The sequence below is a fragment of the Camelus bactrianus genome, chromosome 13 (assembly GCF_048773025.1).
Source record: "Camelus bactrianus isolate YW-2024 breed Bactrian camel chromosome 13, ASM4877302v1, whole genome shotgun sequence".
Classification (NCBI taxonomy): domain Eukaryota; kingdom Metazoa; phylum Chordata; class Mammalia; order Artiodactyla; family Camelidae; genus Camelus; species Camelus bactrianus.
This window is the reverse complement of record NC_133551.1, coordinates 14893265-14909283: the sequence shown is the minus strand read 5'-3', so window position 1 is coordinate 14909283 and position 16019 is coordinate 14893265. Positions and strand designations below refer to the sequence as shown.

Genomic DNA, 16019 nt, shown 5'->3' with positions numbered 1-16019 from the left:
AAACAGAGGTCAGCACAGAAGGAGCAGGCAAAAACTCCATCTTCTAGTTTCCCCCTGGAGGGGGCTTAACTACATCCTTTCTTAGCTGTGGCCTGAGGGTCCAGCTTTGAATCAACCTACATATGTGGTCCTTCACTTTTGGACACTGACAGGTCTTAGCATACCCTGAACTACTGGGAGCCATTAAGAACAAAGAATATTTTACTTTATAACAGTCACTTAATGCATCTTTAATAAGGATAAAAGAAAAATATATACTTAATATAAAATAAAGTATATAAGCCTTTATATGCTTGGCTTTCAACAACTTCTGTGCTTTTAGCTTGAGGCACATCATCAGTGTATCATTCATTCACCCCACAGATAGAAATTTTGCATTTTAGCTTTTATCTTATAATCATGTGAATTACAAAAAATTTGTTGGTTTCTCTTTAATAACCACTTACATGTGACTTAAGTGGTCAGTCTCTTGGTCTCTCTCTTATCACATTTGGTTTTGTGACATGCATGATTTTCTGCAGTCTTCGTTTTCCCATACCCTTTAGCTTTCATATTTGTAGAAAAAAGTTCTATAGGACCACATCTAGTATAGTATTTATTATTTTCTTAGTAACTTACTTTGCTTTTTACAAAGAGATGGCATAAATGTCAGGAAAGTAGAATGTCTTACATCCCCAAGGACTCAAAAATCCTTCCACCTTTGTAAGCACCTCAACTGTTCCTAGAAATCTGCTAACTCCGTTTTCTTAGATAAATCTCTTGTGCTTGAGATTAAAAACGCTATTGGTGGGCGAGGAGGGTGGGAAGGAATTAACTGGGAGCTCGAGATTTGCAGATACTGACTGGTATATATATAAATAAACAAGTTTATACTGTATAGCACAGGGAAATATATTCAATAGCTTGTAGTAGCTCATGGTGAAAAAGAATATGAAAATGAATTTATGTATATCCATGTGTGACTGAAGAACTGTGCTGTACACCAGAAATTGACACAACATTGTAAACTGACTATAACCCAATAAAAAAATAGTAAAAAACAAACAAACAAATAAAAAACTATTGGCAACTCATTTATAAAGTAATCGTTCACCTTGTAGTTACCTGAATATGATTTTTAGAAAATGGCAAGGTTAGTAGAATTATCTTTTTAAATTCATTTCCCTTCAATTTACCTGGAATTGTAATGTCATATATCTTCTATGTTTACATCCATTAATATGTCCACACTCTTTCTGTATATTCCCTTTTGACTTACTGATTTATATTTTTTTTCTGATCTTCGACACTTTCATAGATTTAATAGTTCAGTGAAATTAATTCACTATGGCTTCTTAATCAAAGAAGTGATGCTATTAAAACATTTCAGATGATATATGTCAAATACATGATTCTAAAACAACAATTCTAACACATTCATTTTTTTTTGAGATGCTCCTCAGACCACAATGTGATGCCTGGGGCCTCATCATCTCCAGCTTCACAGGGTAATAAGAGGACAATGTGCAATCATTAGAAAGGTAACTGGCCTCTTCACCTCACTGTTGAGAGGGGGCGGGACGGCATGGAGAAGTTAGGCATGGCTCCTCTTCAATCCCAGCTCCGCTGCTTTACTCTCTGACCTTGGACAAGTTTCTTTACCTCTCTGATACATAAGTTTTCTTTTGTGTTAAAATAGGAATAACTTTTATCTCCCAGTGTCTCTGTGAGCTTTAAGATATAAATATATGCAAAGTATCTGGCATATCACAGATTTTCAAGAAATAGTAGCTATTTTTATCATACGACGGAATGTACTGTGGATGTACATTTCACATAACTTTCCAGTCTCTGAAAAAACTTGGCACTCCCTGTTGTGTGAGAGATACACACAGCCTTGTTGCTGTGTTCCAGGTTTGTGCAGCCTGAAAACAGGGTGGGTAGATGACATCCTTAAAAACAAAGGCACTGAGACCACAGGGGCCCTACGGAGGGGCATTTGATAGAGTTTTACTTTGTTCTTTCTGTTTGGCTAACTGGTACCATCCGCTTTTGGGACTTTACCTCAAGGAAATATGAGTCACTTTTTATGATTTAGGTATGTCCTTCTAAAGCTACCATTCTCCTCCTAATGAAAGAATGGAACTCATTAAATAAAATCAACTTGTATGTAGAAAACAAACTTACGGTTACTAGGAGGGAAGGCGGGGTGGAGGGGTTATAGATTGGGAGTTTGGGATTTGCAGATACTAACTACTATGTATATAATAGAGAAAGAACAAGGTCCTACTCTGTAGCACAGGGAACTGCATTCAGTATCTCGTAATAGCCTATAATGAAAAAGTATACGGAAAGGAATATATATATATATATATATATATATATATTCTATATTTATACACACACACACGTATAACTGAATCACTATGCTGAAATGAATACAACATTGTAAAGTGAGTATACTTCATTAAAAAAAATGGAGAAGAAAAAATCAACTTTTATCAAGTTTAATAATTTCACAGTATTGCTACCAGAGAGCAGCAAAACCACTGTATCATATGAGGTTTTGTGTTGAGCACTTCTAAAATATTTTCTTCCAGAGCCTTCAAATCTTTCCTGATTCCACTGTAAATGCATTAAATTATATTTCAATATGTCTCAGAAACTAATAACATTTGACAATATTTTAATTGCCAGCCTGGCCTCTGAGATTACAGAGTAAAATTTTATTTTGCCCTTTTCTAAATCTTTCTAACCATTGATTCACAAGGATGTACTTCAAGGTTCAATTTAAAAACAGTATGAATGAATGTTTGCATGACACAGAGAAAATAATCTTGGAACTACAATTTAGAAAATTTGGATTTGAAACCCAGATCTACTGCTTACTAGCTGTATGAATTAAAACCTATCACATAACTTCATTAAATTTCAGTGTCCTTACTTATAGAATGGCAATAAGACTTATGTTACAAGGGTTGTTTCAAGATTAAATGACATAATAGGCCTTCAATAAATAGATCTCTTTTTATTTCCTCCTCTGACTCACCTCTATTTGGCTTTGAATGAACTGGTAGTAATCCAGCTTAGAATCAGCCATCAGAAGCTCTATGATTCTGAAGGTTTTATAATGAGAAGTGGAATACCTGGTTTTGAGGATTATCCATGGCCTTTCCTCTTCCTCTCTGTTCATCAGTCATTTACTATATACTAGCACATCAGAGGGCAGGCAGAAAAACAGAGAGGACACGGCAGATTGCTTATGAAATCTTGCTAAATTGATAAATTAAGGAATAAATGAGGTGAAATCAAATAGTTGGGTTACCTTTTAAGAGATTAAATCAATGTGGTCAGACCATAGGACAACCATAAGAATCTCTTCAAGTGGGCAGAAAAATGGCAACCGAAATTTGATGCAATCAAGGTCACTTTACGAAAAAAAATTCCAAATTTTATCTTTAAAATAACAGACCAGAAAAGGATCCTGGGGGTGACCGCTGATCATTTTCCAAAGACATCCCAACCTCCTGCTATAGAAGAAAGCCTGCCTGGTTCTGAGAACCATCAACCATAAAGAAAACACGATAGAAGTTATTATCCCAATCATGGAACAGGCCATGAAGCCGTTGCCTCTAAAATATTTAGTTTAGTTCTATTTGCTCCAACTCTAGAAAGACATAAGGAAACTGGAGGAGAGCCAGAGAAAAGAAGCCAAATTGGCAGGTGAGAGGAAGACTAGAAAACACTGCAATTCTTAGGAAAGAGTCACAGATTCTCAGAATTGGAATTCTCCCTAGACATCATACGTACTAATTCCTTATGCTTCCAGAAGGTTTCTATAAATCACAAATAGTTACTATATGCTGGGACTGACCAGAAGCACTCCCTTTCACTGTGGACTTTGTCCAAACCATGACCTTAAACACATCTCAAGGACATCTACCCATCATCCCCGCTGCCACCGCCTGGCTCGTCATCCTGCTCTCTCTGGAGACTCAACAGCACCCTGACGGGCTATCCCTTTTCCCTCCTGCTCCCCACAACCTTGTTCCAACAACCCGACCCACTGCCACCAGAGTGGTCTTAAAACACAAAACAAATCATGTCACTGGCTCACTTAAGACTGCTTCAGTGATTTTCCATCTATTTTAGGATCAAGTCCAAAATAATAAACATGGCCCCAAATGATTTGGCTCCTGCCTCCTTCACTAACACCACCTACTGTTGCTTTTCCCTTGGCTCACCAAGGTATGTCCACACTGGCTTGCTTTCAGCTCCTCAAACCAGTAAGATGCTTTCTTACTTAGAATCATCACATATAAGAATAACCACCACCACAGCCGTCACAGCTAACATTTATCAAGTCTTCACTATGTCACTGGCTCTGGGTTAAGTGCTTTAAGTGCATTACCGTGTTTAATCCTAAGAAACTATGGGGTAGTTATTGTTTTAATACTTTTACTGTTGAGCAAACAAATATTTAGAGAAGTCAAGAAATGTCCCTACAGCAAGGTACGTGGCAAAGTTGGAAAGCATGTTATATTATATATTCCAGGAACGTTCTTTCTCCCCACCCTTCCCTAGCTGGCTCATACCCTTCTTTATGGTCACAGCTTATATGTTATTTCCTCAAAACGGTCTTTTCTCATCTCCTCATCTAAATTTGTCACCTTTGTCATAGTCCCTTAAAATTTTTCTCTATCTAGAATGTATCACGGTTTATAATTATATATTTTTATGAGATTATTTACTTAATGTATCAAATCTTTAGTAGGCTGTAAGTTTCATGAAGGCAGGATCAAAGGCTCAATAAATGTCCTGAATAGAAATAAAAATATCTGCTTGCAGAAAGTCATTCAAATCTAAGAATGAGGTGTTGAATCACTTATGGAAGAATCTGTTTGAGTGCTAGAAATTCTATTAAAATATTCTTGCCTACAAAAAAAAAGCTATTCCCTTATAATTCTATCCCTTGTAATGTCTGTTCCTTTATAAGGCCTATCTACTGATCCTACTTCTAAAAAAGTATACTCTTTTCCCTTTTACAGCTCTTCAAATACTTTCAGCCTACAAAGTCAAAGACAGAGGACTGGCAATTAAGGTGGAATAATTCCAGATTTATTCATAAAAAATAGAATGCCAGAACGAAAGAGTAAGGAGGCATCTTTTGAAATTAGAGTCTTATTCAGGGCACGTTTACAGAACTTAATCATGTGCCTACAGCAGGTAAATGTAAGAGGTATACAGACATGGAATACAGGTGAGACCACGATGCTTGGCACGCTCCATCACCAACTGGGTTGTAAATTGTGTAAATCTAAAGAAAAACAGACTGGAGGAGTTCTGGTGGAAGGCAATTAACCGACTGCACAAAAAGTTTCAGAAAAGTAAAAACTAGCTATGCGATCCCAACTAACCTTAGGCAGCCCCAGATTACAAGGCCGACATCGTCAAGTACAGTCGGATTTCCCCACACCTCTTAGGAGTTTTGTTTAAACAGAACTCTGGAGCAGGTGAACTGTATTTCTAAGGTTCTCAGATGAATACAATAAAATAAAAGCTGAGAGAGACCAAGAGCAAAAAATATTCTTTAGGTATTTTATGTATCTTCATTAATTCAGTATATATCCACTGAAGCTTTTTTTAAAAGCCTTTATCTCCCACCCTTAATGAGAAAGATGGAAACTCAAAGTTGAAAAGGTCCTTTTGTTTGATAACTTATCTGACACCTAAAATTTCTCTATAAAATCTAGGCCAAGTGGCTGTTCAGCTGACATTAAAATACCGCCAGCTGTGTTAAATACCTTGATGGGAATGGAGGATCCTTTCACAAAGTATATGCGTATCAAATCATCACATATACTTCAAATATCTTAACTTTATTTGCCAAATATACCTTAATAAAGCTGGAAAAAGTCCTCAGCATGGTATAATGCTTTGAATGTTGAGATGTGGACTTTGAGTTTGGAGCTGCGGGTTTAAATCCCAGCGCAGCGGTTGACGAGCCATGTAACTGAACAGGCTACTTACTGTCCTTCACTTTCCTCATTTCAGAAACTGGAATAACAAAATGTGTTTTTTTAAAACTGAAAAGTAAATGAAGTGCCACAATATAAAATATTACTTAGCATGATCCCTGGCACATAGCAAATAATCCATAATTACTAATTTCCCTCCAGTAACATAAACCTGCTACCTGCCAAGACACTCCATTTCCTCTTTGGACAGCACTGACGACAGGCTCTTACAGTGCGTGGAACAAGGCCGACATCACTAAGCTAATAAAACTTAGACGTTCGATGTATAAGATGGTATTTTCAGAACAGATATCCTTTGTTGGTATTGGGAAGTTTGGCTATAAATTCTAGTTTATGTATTTCTTAAGCAATTTATCATTCAGGAATGGCAGAATTTCACTTCTTTAAATTACACTTTAAAAATTTTGAATGACAGAAATATACAAATCATATTCTTATTTGATGAGAAGCATTGAATAATCTAATTGATACACGTAGTCCCCTGAAATTTCCCTTCTCAGTAAAAACAGGAACAAACGTTCACCTCCTAGTGACTCAGGAGTCACTGGGATGGCGATGATCTTTTAAAACCAAATGGGTCACCTCCCTATTTTTTATCAATAATTAATCACAAAAATTAAGAGGATCAGAAATGTACTGCTGTTTTACTACCAGACTAGAAAATACAATTATTTAATTATTAAGCTCACAAAACAGTTTTTTTAGAAAATTTATTTTTATTTAAATTGTAAGATAGGTTATAGGAAATTACATTTGCTCATTTAACCGATGAAATAAAGCAGTATCACCTGCTTTCTGACAACCCAGCACACTCGTAAATAAATTCACTTGCGTTGGGTTAATTTAATTTCCTACTTTATATGTAATGTAGGTTCATCTATTAGGGCATATCATAGCCGGCTTTTTCCACTACAAAAAATAAAATGACTTCTAACATATTTGATCCGAATACAACAAAAAGCCTCCTACTTCTGCAATAACGTAAATTCAAACAGGTCAAACTTTTTTTTGAGCAAAGAAACCATGTTTTTCATTGAATTAATTCGTGATTTACTTCAGTCTGTCAAAGATAAAGAAAAATACCTTTAAAGTATTACAATATTTTACGGCTTGATAATCTGTAGCTTTTTAATCATGAAAAATGTTATGGTCAAACTTAGACTGAAATGACCAAAACGAAATGTAAAGACCAAATATTAGACACAAGAATGTTCCTGAGGTCACAAATGTAATTTATGTTGCACAGAAATATCAGTATCGTGTGCTTCCTCTCATTTCTCTTTTGTATAGTAGGCTTTATCTGTCACATCACAAGGGGGTTTAAATTTGTAGTGGATAAGTATTTTGTATTCTGAATTTTATAAGCACAGATCATGGCTAATATGATTCTTAAAAATGCCCACAAGGTGGTCAAAAAAATGAAAGTAAGAGAATAAAACAAGCTTACTATTTCCCCGGTCTTTCCAGTGTTTCCTTGCTCTCCCACTTCTCCCTGTTAATGAAGAATATAAAGCTGCAAACATGATTATTTTTCAAACAAGATTACTCTCGACATCACTCCTGCCTTCGTCTAGTGCCGTTAATTATCTAGTCATAACCTAGAAAATAACAAAGGAACTTTCCGTTATTCAGATCTTTGTTACAGCGTTTCTATGAATTGTGGTCTTTCCTCTATTTTCATTCTAATAGTAATGACCTGTTTTCTTAAATGATATTCTTCTATTTATGACTTTTGATCACTTTTAAAACACTCTTATAAATTAAATTTTAAAAATAAAATATACTCTATAAAAGGCAGAGTGGTAGGCACTGTAGAGCTTATTAAGAAGAATGAAAATAAAGTCTTTGCCCACAGGGACACTCTGCTTCAGGAGATGAGATACCTCATAACACCGAGCAGAACACACAGAACAGAAGACAAACCACAGGTACGTAGTGAAGGGGTTCACAGGAGCAGGCACCCTGTGGGCGGGTGCAGAGCTGGCTTCACTGGAGAAGTAATGTATGTTCATAACCTTTAACCACAATTCTGCTGGCCCTAAAGCTCTGAAAACCCAAAACTTTTCAACACATTTGGTGGCAAACTTGACCTGACCAGAATTTATCTGTTAGCCATGATTTTACCTGATTTGGAGGAGACTCTTTATAATCTTAATATATTGTGATTAATCTGAACATCCTTACATCCCATCATAGAAATACCAATGTGTCTAACTGTGGTGTGCTGTCCCAGGGCCTGCTGGCAGTGTTAGGTAAAAATACAGTAAATACACCATATTACCTTTTTAAAATCTGAACACTAATGGTTTCAGATAATACACCGTGAAACTGTATTTGATTTAGGCCCTGAAGAATTGGTGGTTTTTACATTAGTGATGAAAAAGCCATTTTTAGCGGTGAGGAACAGCATGAGCAAAGGCTGAACCAAAGCACAGATTAATGAAAGAAAGAAGGTTTCAAGGTACCACCTGGAGTTAATTTGACAGGAACGTACATTTTATTTATATTAAAAATAAGAGATTAAGTCATCAACTGCTGTCTACAAAGCAATAATTACATTGCAGTGTGGAGCAGTTAAACTTCACCGAATACTGTGGCCACTCATGATATGCAGCTATCAGCATTCGAAATTAACTGGTCTGAGCTGAAATGGGATGTACACATAAAATACACACTAGATTTCAAAGACTTTGTACAAAAAACTCATTAATAACTTTAATACTGATCACATGTTGAAATGATAGTATTTTTATGTCTTAGGTTAAATAAAATATAAATTACTAAATTAATCAGACCTATTTCTTTTCACTTTTTGATTGTGGCTCACATCTGTGACTCATTATATGCTCTATCAGATGGTGCTGATTTTAAGCACTGAAACCTAATATTCATATAGGTAATCAGTTTGAAATAAACTTTCAAACACTACAAAAATTTTCTTTTCAAATTCTGTATCCATTTAATAAATCATAAAGAAAAAGGCAGAATAAAGTAGGCTGTAAATCTTGTTTTTGACTGACAGTTCATTAGACAGCTTTTATAGAAAGTCTGTGGCAGGATTACATACGTATATACAGCAATTTTATTTTATTTTCCCCCTCCTTACTCAATGTTCCTCTCAGATTCCAACAAGGGAGATGAACCCTTTGGGATACACAGTCTTAGGGGAGGTCTGTGTTAACAAGCAGAAAGCAGAATTTGCTTGCAGATTACCTGCACTCCTGCTTTAGTTTTCAGAGAACCTAGAGGTAGGAGGTGAGTTGTCTTTAAGGGCAAAGACAGAGAGAGGAATAATTTCCCAGGCCTAGGGAGAGAACAGAGATCCCAGGGTTCTGTGAAAGGTGGTGACCCTTAACCAACTCCCAAGTGTCCCCCTAGAGTGCCAAGTCCCCCCAAGGGAGTGCCAGGTCCTAGTGACTAGCTCTGTGATATGCCAAGGAAGAAATTTCAGGGGCAGGTATGAGGACTGAACATTAAAGAACTTCCTACACCTCCTAGGTAGCACACAAGCCACCGAGACGCTGGTGTGAGGCTAGGGAGGAGGCAAGGTGTCAATAATGACTGAGATTAGCTTCTTGCCAGTTTGACTGGATGGTAGCTCACAGGTGGATTTTTTAGAGCTATTTGGTAGTACAGGGATTAATCCCAGTTAAAAAAAAAAAAAGAATTAAGCCTTCTATTTATAAATATCACACTTCTCTTTCCTGGGAGTTCCTTCATGTAACTTGAAAGTCAATTTCCCTAAGATAATTTCACATATTTCCCCAAGATAATTTCAGCGACAGACATGCTGACACATTAAAAAATTTAAGCTCATATTTCTTTATTAATTGACCTTAAAAAATGTTGTTTGGCTTTTCCTTATATTCTAGTATCATAAAAATGATGAGTTTAGTATAAATAAGGAACCATAACTTTAGGAAATTTAGCAATAATTCTGTGATGCATTTAAATTTTTCATTAAATTTTAAATTTGTACAAATCACCAATTCTTGTAAGTTAGTTTCTTTCAGACCTTAATGCTTTGCATATAAAACCACTGCATTGCTTTATATTTGTTGGTATTATTAAAAAAAATCATACAAAACTTGGAAACAAGGCAAAAACGTTAAGTAACATAGCCTTTCAATGTCATAAAAGTATGAAGGTCACCCAAGGATTATCCAGGGAATGTACTTAGACTCACTGTATACTACTGGTCCAAGGACCCAGACTTGGTGGAGATAGATAGATAGATAGATAGATAGATGTATTTTTAAGTGAAGTTATATTAACTTACAGATTTCTGTCTGATGGAATAGACAGCCCCCAAAGTTATGGTTTACTGTCTTGTATCCAACCCCAAATCTTAACATTTCTTTACTAAAATGTATATCCAATTATAGATACAGACACAGTCATAGATATTTATAGACAGATATATAGAAACAGATATAGATACAAAGACATACATTTCAAATGCTATATGAAGCACTTTTAACATATTACTGGTTCCCTCATTAATTAATGAGTTGACTAAAATCTTTGATATGTGTTCCTTTTCCATTGATAGGAAAGCCATAATTTTATTTTTTTGAAAATTAGACTTTATAACTGTAATAAAGTCAGCTGCTTTACCTTCAGGCCTTCCGGTCCTGGTTCACCTGCATACCCCTTTGGACCTGGTTTTCCCTGTAAGAGTACAGAATAAAGGAGATATGTTTAATCATTCTTCTTTTTGAAAACTGACCAAGATTTATGAAATTCAGAGTATTCTATGAGATAAAACGCTTCAAAATTATTTGATAAATGGTTTTCTTAATCAAACATTAGCTATTCATTCTACCATGTTTGACTGTCCACTTGCCATGCACAACTCAAGGGACCGGGGACTGAGGAGTACAGTAAATATATTCGCCTTCATAGAGCTTACATTCTAGTAAGAATGACACAATTCAAAAAATAAGTAAAATGCATGGTATGTTAGGTAGTGGTAAATTTGAAGAATACCAAATTAAGCAAGGAAGGGACCTATAAATTGTTGTGGGATTTTGTTAAAATTTTTGATAAGACTGACAAAAAAGACCTCACTGAGAAGGTTGTAATTAAGTAAAGACTTTAAAAAAAGGGACAAGTTATATGGATATCTGAAGGAAGAACATTCTAAGCAGCGGAAAAGAGCATGTGTAAAGGCACTGAGGCAAGAATGTGCCTGGTGTGTTGGGGAAATGAAGAGTCAACACAGCTGGAGAGAGTGAGAGAGGAGATCGGGAAGAAGATGAGGGATGGGAAGGGAATGCAGGATAGGAACACAAGTCACGTAGGGCCTGGTGGTTACAGTAAGAGCTATGGCTTTTACTCCAAGTGAGACAGGAAGCCTTAGACAAGCTTTGAGAAGAGAAGGGCCATGACCTCTGAGCAGGACCACTCTGACAAAACAGCAGAAGCAGCAAGTCCAAAGAGGAGTCCACTGCAATAATCCAAGTGAGAGATGACAGTGGCATTGACCAGAGTGATAACAGAAAAGGCTATGAGAAACGGTGAGATTCTGTACATAGTTTGAAGGTAGAGCTTCCAGGAATTGGTGACAGGTTATGGGTGGAATGTGAGAGGAAGAGAAGAGACAAGAACGAACTCAAGAATGAAGTTTTTAGGTGCAGCCACTATGGAAAACAGTGTGGAGATTCCTCAAAAGACTAGGAATAGACTTACCGTATGACCCAGGAATCCCACTCCTGGGCTTGTATCCAGAAGGAAATCTACTTCAGGATGACACCTGCACCCCAGTGTTCATAGCAGCACTATTTACAATAGCCAAAACATGGAAACAGCCTAAATGTCCATCAACAGGTGACTGGATAAAGAAGATGTGGTATATTTATACAATGGAATACTACTCAGCCATAAAAACCGACAACATAATGCCATTTGCAGCAACATGGATGTTCCTGGAGAATGTCATTCTAAGTGAAGTAAGCCAGAAAGAGAAAGAAAAATACCATATGAGATCGCTCATATGTGGAATCTAAAAAACAAAAACAAAAACAAACAAACAAAAACAAAGCGTAAATAAAGGACAGAAATAGACTCACAGACAGAGAATACAGACTTATGGTTACCAGGGGGGTGGAGGGTGGGAAGGGATAGACTGGGATTTCAAAATTGTAGAATAGACTACACTGTATAGCACAGGGAAATATACACAAAATGTTATGATAACTCACAGAGAAAAAAAATGTGACAATGAGTGTGTATATGTCCATGTATGACTGAAAAATTGTGCTGAACACTGGAATTTGACACAACATTGTAAAATGATTATAAATCAATAAAAAATGTTAAAAAAAAAAAGAATGAAGTTTTTAATCTGGGTAGGCAACTGAATGAAATGAGGAAGACTGTGGGAAGAACACGTTTGGAGGGTGAATTCAAAGTATGGTTGTGGATCATCCTGTTAGACATCTACGCAGAGAGATCCTGTGGTAGTTATTACAAGTCCAGAGTTCAGGAGTAGAAGGTTCTGATCTGAACATATATAATTTTGGAAATCACCAGCATTTTGATGGCTTTAAAGCCATAGGACAGGACTAGCTCATCTAAGCAGTGAGTGTAGAGAGAAAAGGCCACAAACCAAGCCCTGGGGGTACTTCACAATTTAAAATTTGAAGAAATGAGGAAAATAGGCAAATTTGCTGCCAGAGAGTTAGGATGAAGACAATGCAAGTGAAGAAAGTGTTTCCTCCTTCTGAGGGATATAAATATTGAGTAATATGAAGACTGAGAAAGGATCACCAAATCCAGCAACATGGAAGTCATTAATGACCGTCCTAAGATAAGTTGTTTTGGAGTGGTGGGGACGAGAATGGTCTCAGCAGACAGGGGGAGGAGAAAAATTGAAAACAGCATGTAAACACAACACTTTTGAGAGGTTTTACTGAAAAGGGAAGGAGAGACAAGTAAAACCTGGAAGGAAAACTGGGGTCAATATAAAGTTTGCTTTTGTTTTTAAGCTGGAAGAAATAATAGCATGTTCATAGGCTGATAGGATTGATCCGTTAAAAAGAACAAAACTGAGACGCAGGAGAGAGTGAGGAGAAGTGACGGATCAAAGTTCTTAGCAGGCAGGAACATGCCTGTGGTGAGTGAGTGGAGGTTTTGACCTTAGCTAGGAAAATAGCCCATTCGGCCACGGTAACAAGAGGGAAGCAGAGCAGATGGCACAGATACAGGGGGGTGGCAGACACGACAGTGGAAACTAGTGAAAGTTCTCTTCTGATTACTTCCTTCTTCTCAGGGAACAGGATGCAAGGTACAGGGCCAAGAATGAGGATGAGAGCCGTGAACGGAGTTGAGGAGAGAACAAGCATAAAACAGTAATTTAGAAAAGTAGAAGTAATTGCATATGGAAATAGAACCTAGAATGTCATCAAGGTGATAATTACAATGTTTTAAGCACGATGAGGTGGGAGACGTGGTCATGGGGGAGAGAAGCAGTTAACAAAATGGCATTAGAATCAAAGAACTGAAATTTTTATTGGGGCTGTTGAATGGGTTACAAGAGAGAATGCACCACAAAGAAAGGGGATGATGGCTGGGGAATGAGAAGTTTAAAATTGAAAATAAAGAGGTTGCTGTTACTGGCAATGACAAGGTAAAGGGTGTGACCACAGCAGTAACTGAAGAGAGCAGAGGATAAGACCACTGGAGGAGAGGAGGTCAGGATCCCGGATTAACCTACAGAACACGGCTTCTAATATCAAAGAACTGGTTTCTGATTACACAAGATTTGATTAAGGAGATCACCATACCTCAGCCAACGTGTGAGACAAATTCAAAACTAGGAGTAGAAAAAGGTGTGTGGGGAGATTGCTAAATAGAGTACTAATTTATAATATCTATTAGGCATTATATATTTGGATTTTATTATTCCTACCCATTAATAAGTATTCTCATATTTTTCTTTCTTAAAATAAAACAAAACAAAACAACCCTCCAGCTCTCATTCTGTTTTGAATATATACAAAAAGTTCAGCCATTTAAAATTATATTTAGGACTTCTACTCAAAAAGCTGTTCTAATTTTTGCCTTGCCTTGCTTAAAATTGTCTAGTGGTTCCCTACCGAGCACAAAATAAAGCAAAGAATCAAAAATTATTCTATTATTGTTAAATGTCAATTGCTCTCTAATCAATCTGTAGATATAAAAGAAATGTAGTTATGATTCTAAATTATTAGATGTAAATATTATGATATTTATAAAAAATTAATAATGTATTTTATTCACACTTTTCAGAAAAAGCCTTAGCTGGAATATTTCTTTCACATTTCATAATATAATATGCACTCAGGCATCACAGAAATTGTTATACATCACATTACATTATGGAAAGAATTTCACTGGAATCAGGTGTCAGTACATTTATAACTTCTTTGAAATCAAACGAGTCAGAGCATCAGTACTGGAGTCACCATTTTTAGTCCTGTTTAAATTCTGTCTTATTATGCTTATCTTAAGCATGTTATGCCTGAGCACATAATATTACAGCCTTATTTTTATATCTAAAAATGCAGACAATATTTTGCAGATTTATTTTCAGATTAGGGATGATTCCCGTGACATACTTAGAGCAACACTAAGCCTAAATTAATATTCAACCAGTAGTTGCAACAACAAATAGTATGACTGAGTAGGCAAGAGGTGGACATGGTTCTGTTTTCTAGGGAAGTGAATTTTAAATAAGACCAGTTATACTGCGGCTCAAATAACAACAGTCTTCTGTTATATAATTCACCTCACAAAAAATGAAAAAAAAAAACCTTTTTTTTTTAAAGAGATAGTGGCAGTATATGTGTTTGTGAGATAAGGTGCAAAAGAATTACTGTCTCCTGAAATGTAAAAATATTTTAAGAACCTGTACATTATGATGGTTCAAGAAAGAAAAATGAGACGTGTGTCATGAGTCTAATAATGCCTCTTAAAACATATGCGATGCACACACCCTAATTACTTGGTGGCAAGGTAAATTTTCATCATGTATACCCAAATTCTTAAAAATTTCATTTTCAGAACTTGAAAAAACAAGTAATTCATATATTATCACACAACATTATCTGAAAAAATTGGCAGAAAATGTCTTATTTGCTTTCCATAATTTTACTGACAAACTTGGAAAACAGAAATTTCCAAAATATTACTGAAATGGTTAATATAGATTTAGCTTCGTAATGCATTTTGAGAAACTTTACAAATAACTTGCACAAATTACAAAGACCAGACTGAAGGAATTGAAGGGATTAAATAAATACATAGTAGGCATAAAATATCATTTAAAGTAGCCCTGAAAATTCTAGTTATAGGCCTGTTTTACTTGGGAGGATTACATGACTATAGTTTTAATCTTTGTCCTTTGCTGTAACTTAAAATTTAGTGCCAGTAAATAACATTTACAAAACAACTTTTTTTTTTTTTTTTAAGAGAAGCACCCTTTGAAAATTCTTTAATATGATACCTACTCTTGGTCCCAGTTCTCCAAAGGGTCCAATTGGTCCTTCTTCTCCCTTAGAAAAGATCAGAATATGTCATGGCCTGAAAGTATTTTAAAATGTAAACTCTTATTCCATTTATTCTGAAATCTGAAGCTCTTCCTGAGATACAATGAAAATAATGCTGTGATTTTCTTGTATTGTTAGAACTACATCACCCCATGACTTTTAAATTTTTTGCATGACAACCTACATCTACATCAAAGGGGATGTGTATCACTGGGTTATTTTTAAACTGGTAGATGATATAAGTTAAACATAGAAAATTGAAAGTGGATAAGAGTGAAAGTGATTAGGGCATCACAAAAATTAGGATTAGGAATCACTGCATCATGACTTAAGGACAGCCTTTACCTGTGGGCTCAGTACCTCTGGCACAGAGAAAAACTCAATTCAGTATAGATGGAAACCAATACACATCGGAATATGAAACAATTATTGGTACAGAACGTGTTTGCTCGTGGCACATTTTGATACTTAA

General features: G+C 36.0%; 1 protein-coding gene across 11 annotated transcripts in view; it reads right to left on the bottom strand.

Annotated features, from left to right (window-relative positions):
• Positions 1–16019, bottom strand: part of COL24A1 (collagen type XXIV alpha 1 chain) — a 338176-nt gene that overhangs the window by 154977 nt on the left and 167180 nt on the right. For all 11 annotated transcript variants that reach the window (XM_074376091.1, XM_074376094.1, XM_074376086.1 and 8 more), the window contains 3 exons: positions 15509–15553; positions 10635–10688; positions 7465–7509 (listed from right to left, as the gene is read on the bottom strand). In XM_074376091.1, the coding sequence (XP_074232192.1) occupies positions 7465–7509; positions 10635–10688; positions 15509–15553 (144 nt within the window). The remainder of the gene's footprint in view (positions 1–7464; positions 7510–10634; positions 10689–15508; positions 15554–16019) is intronic.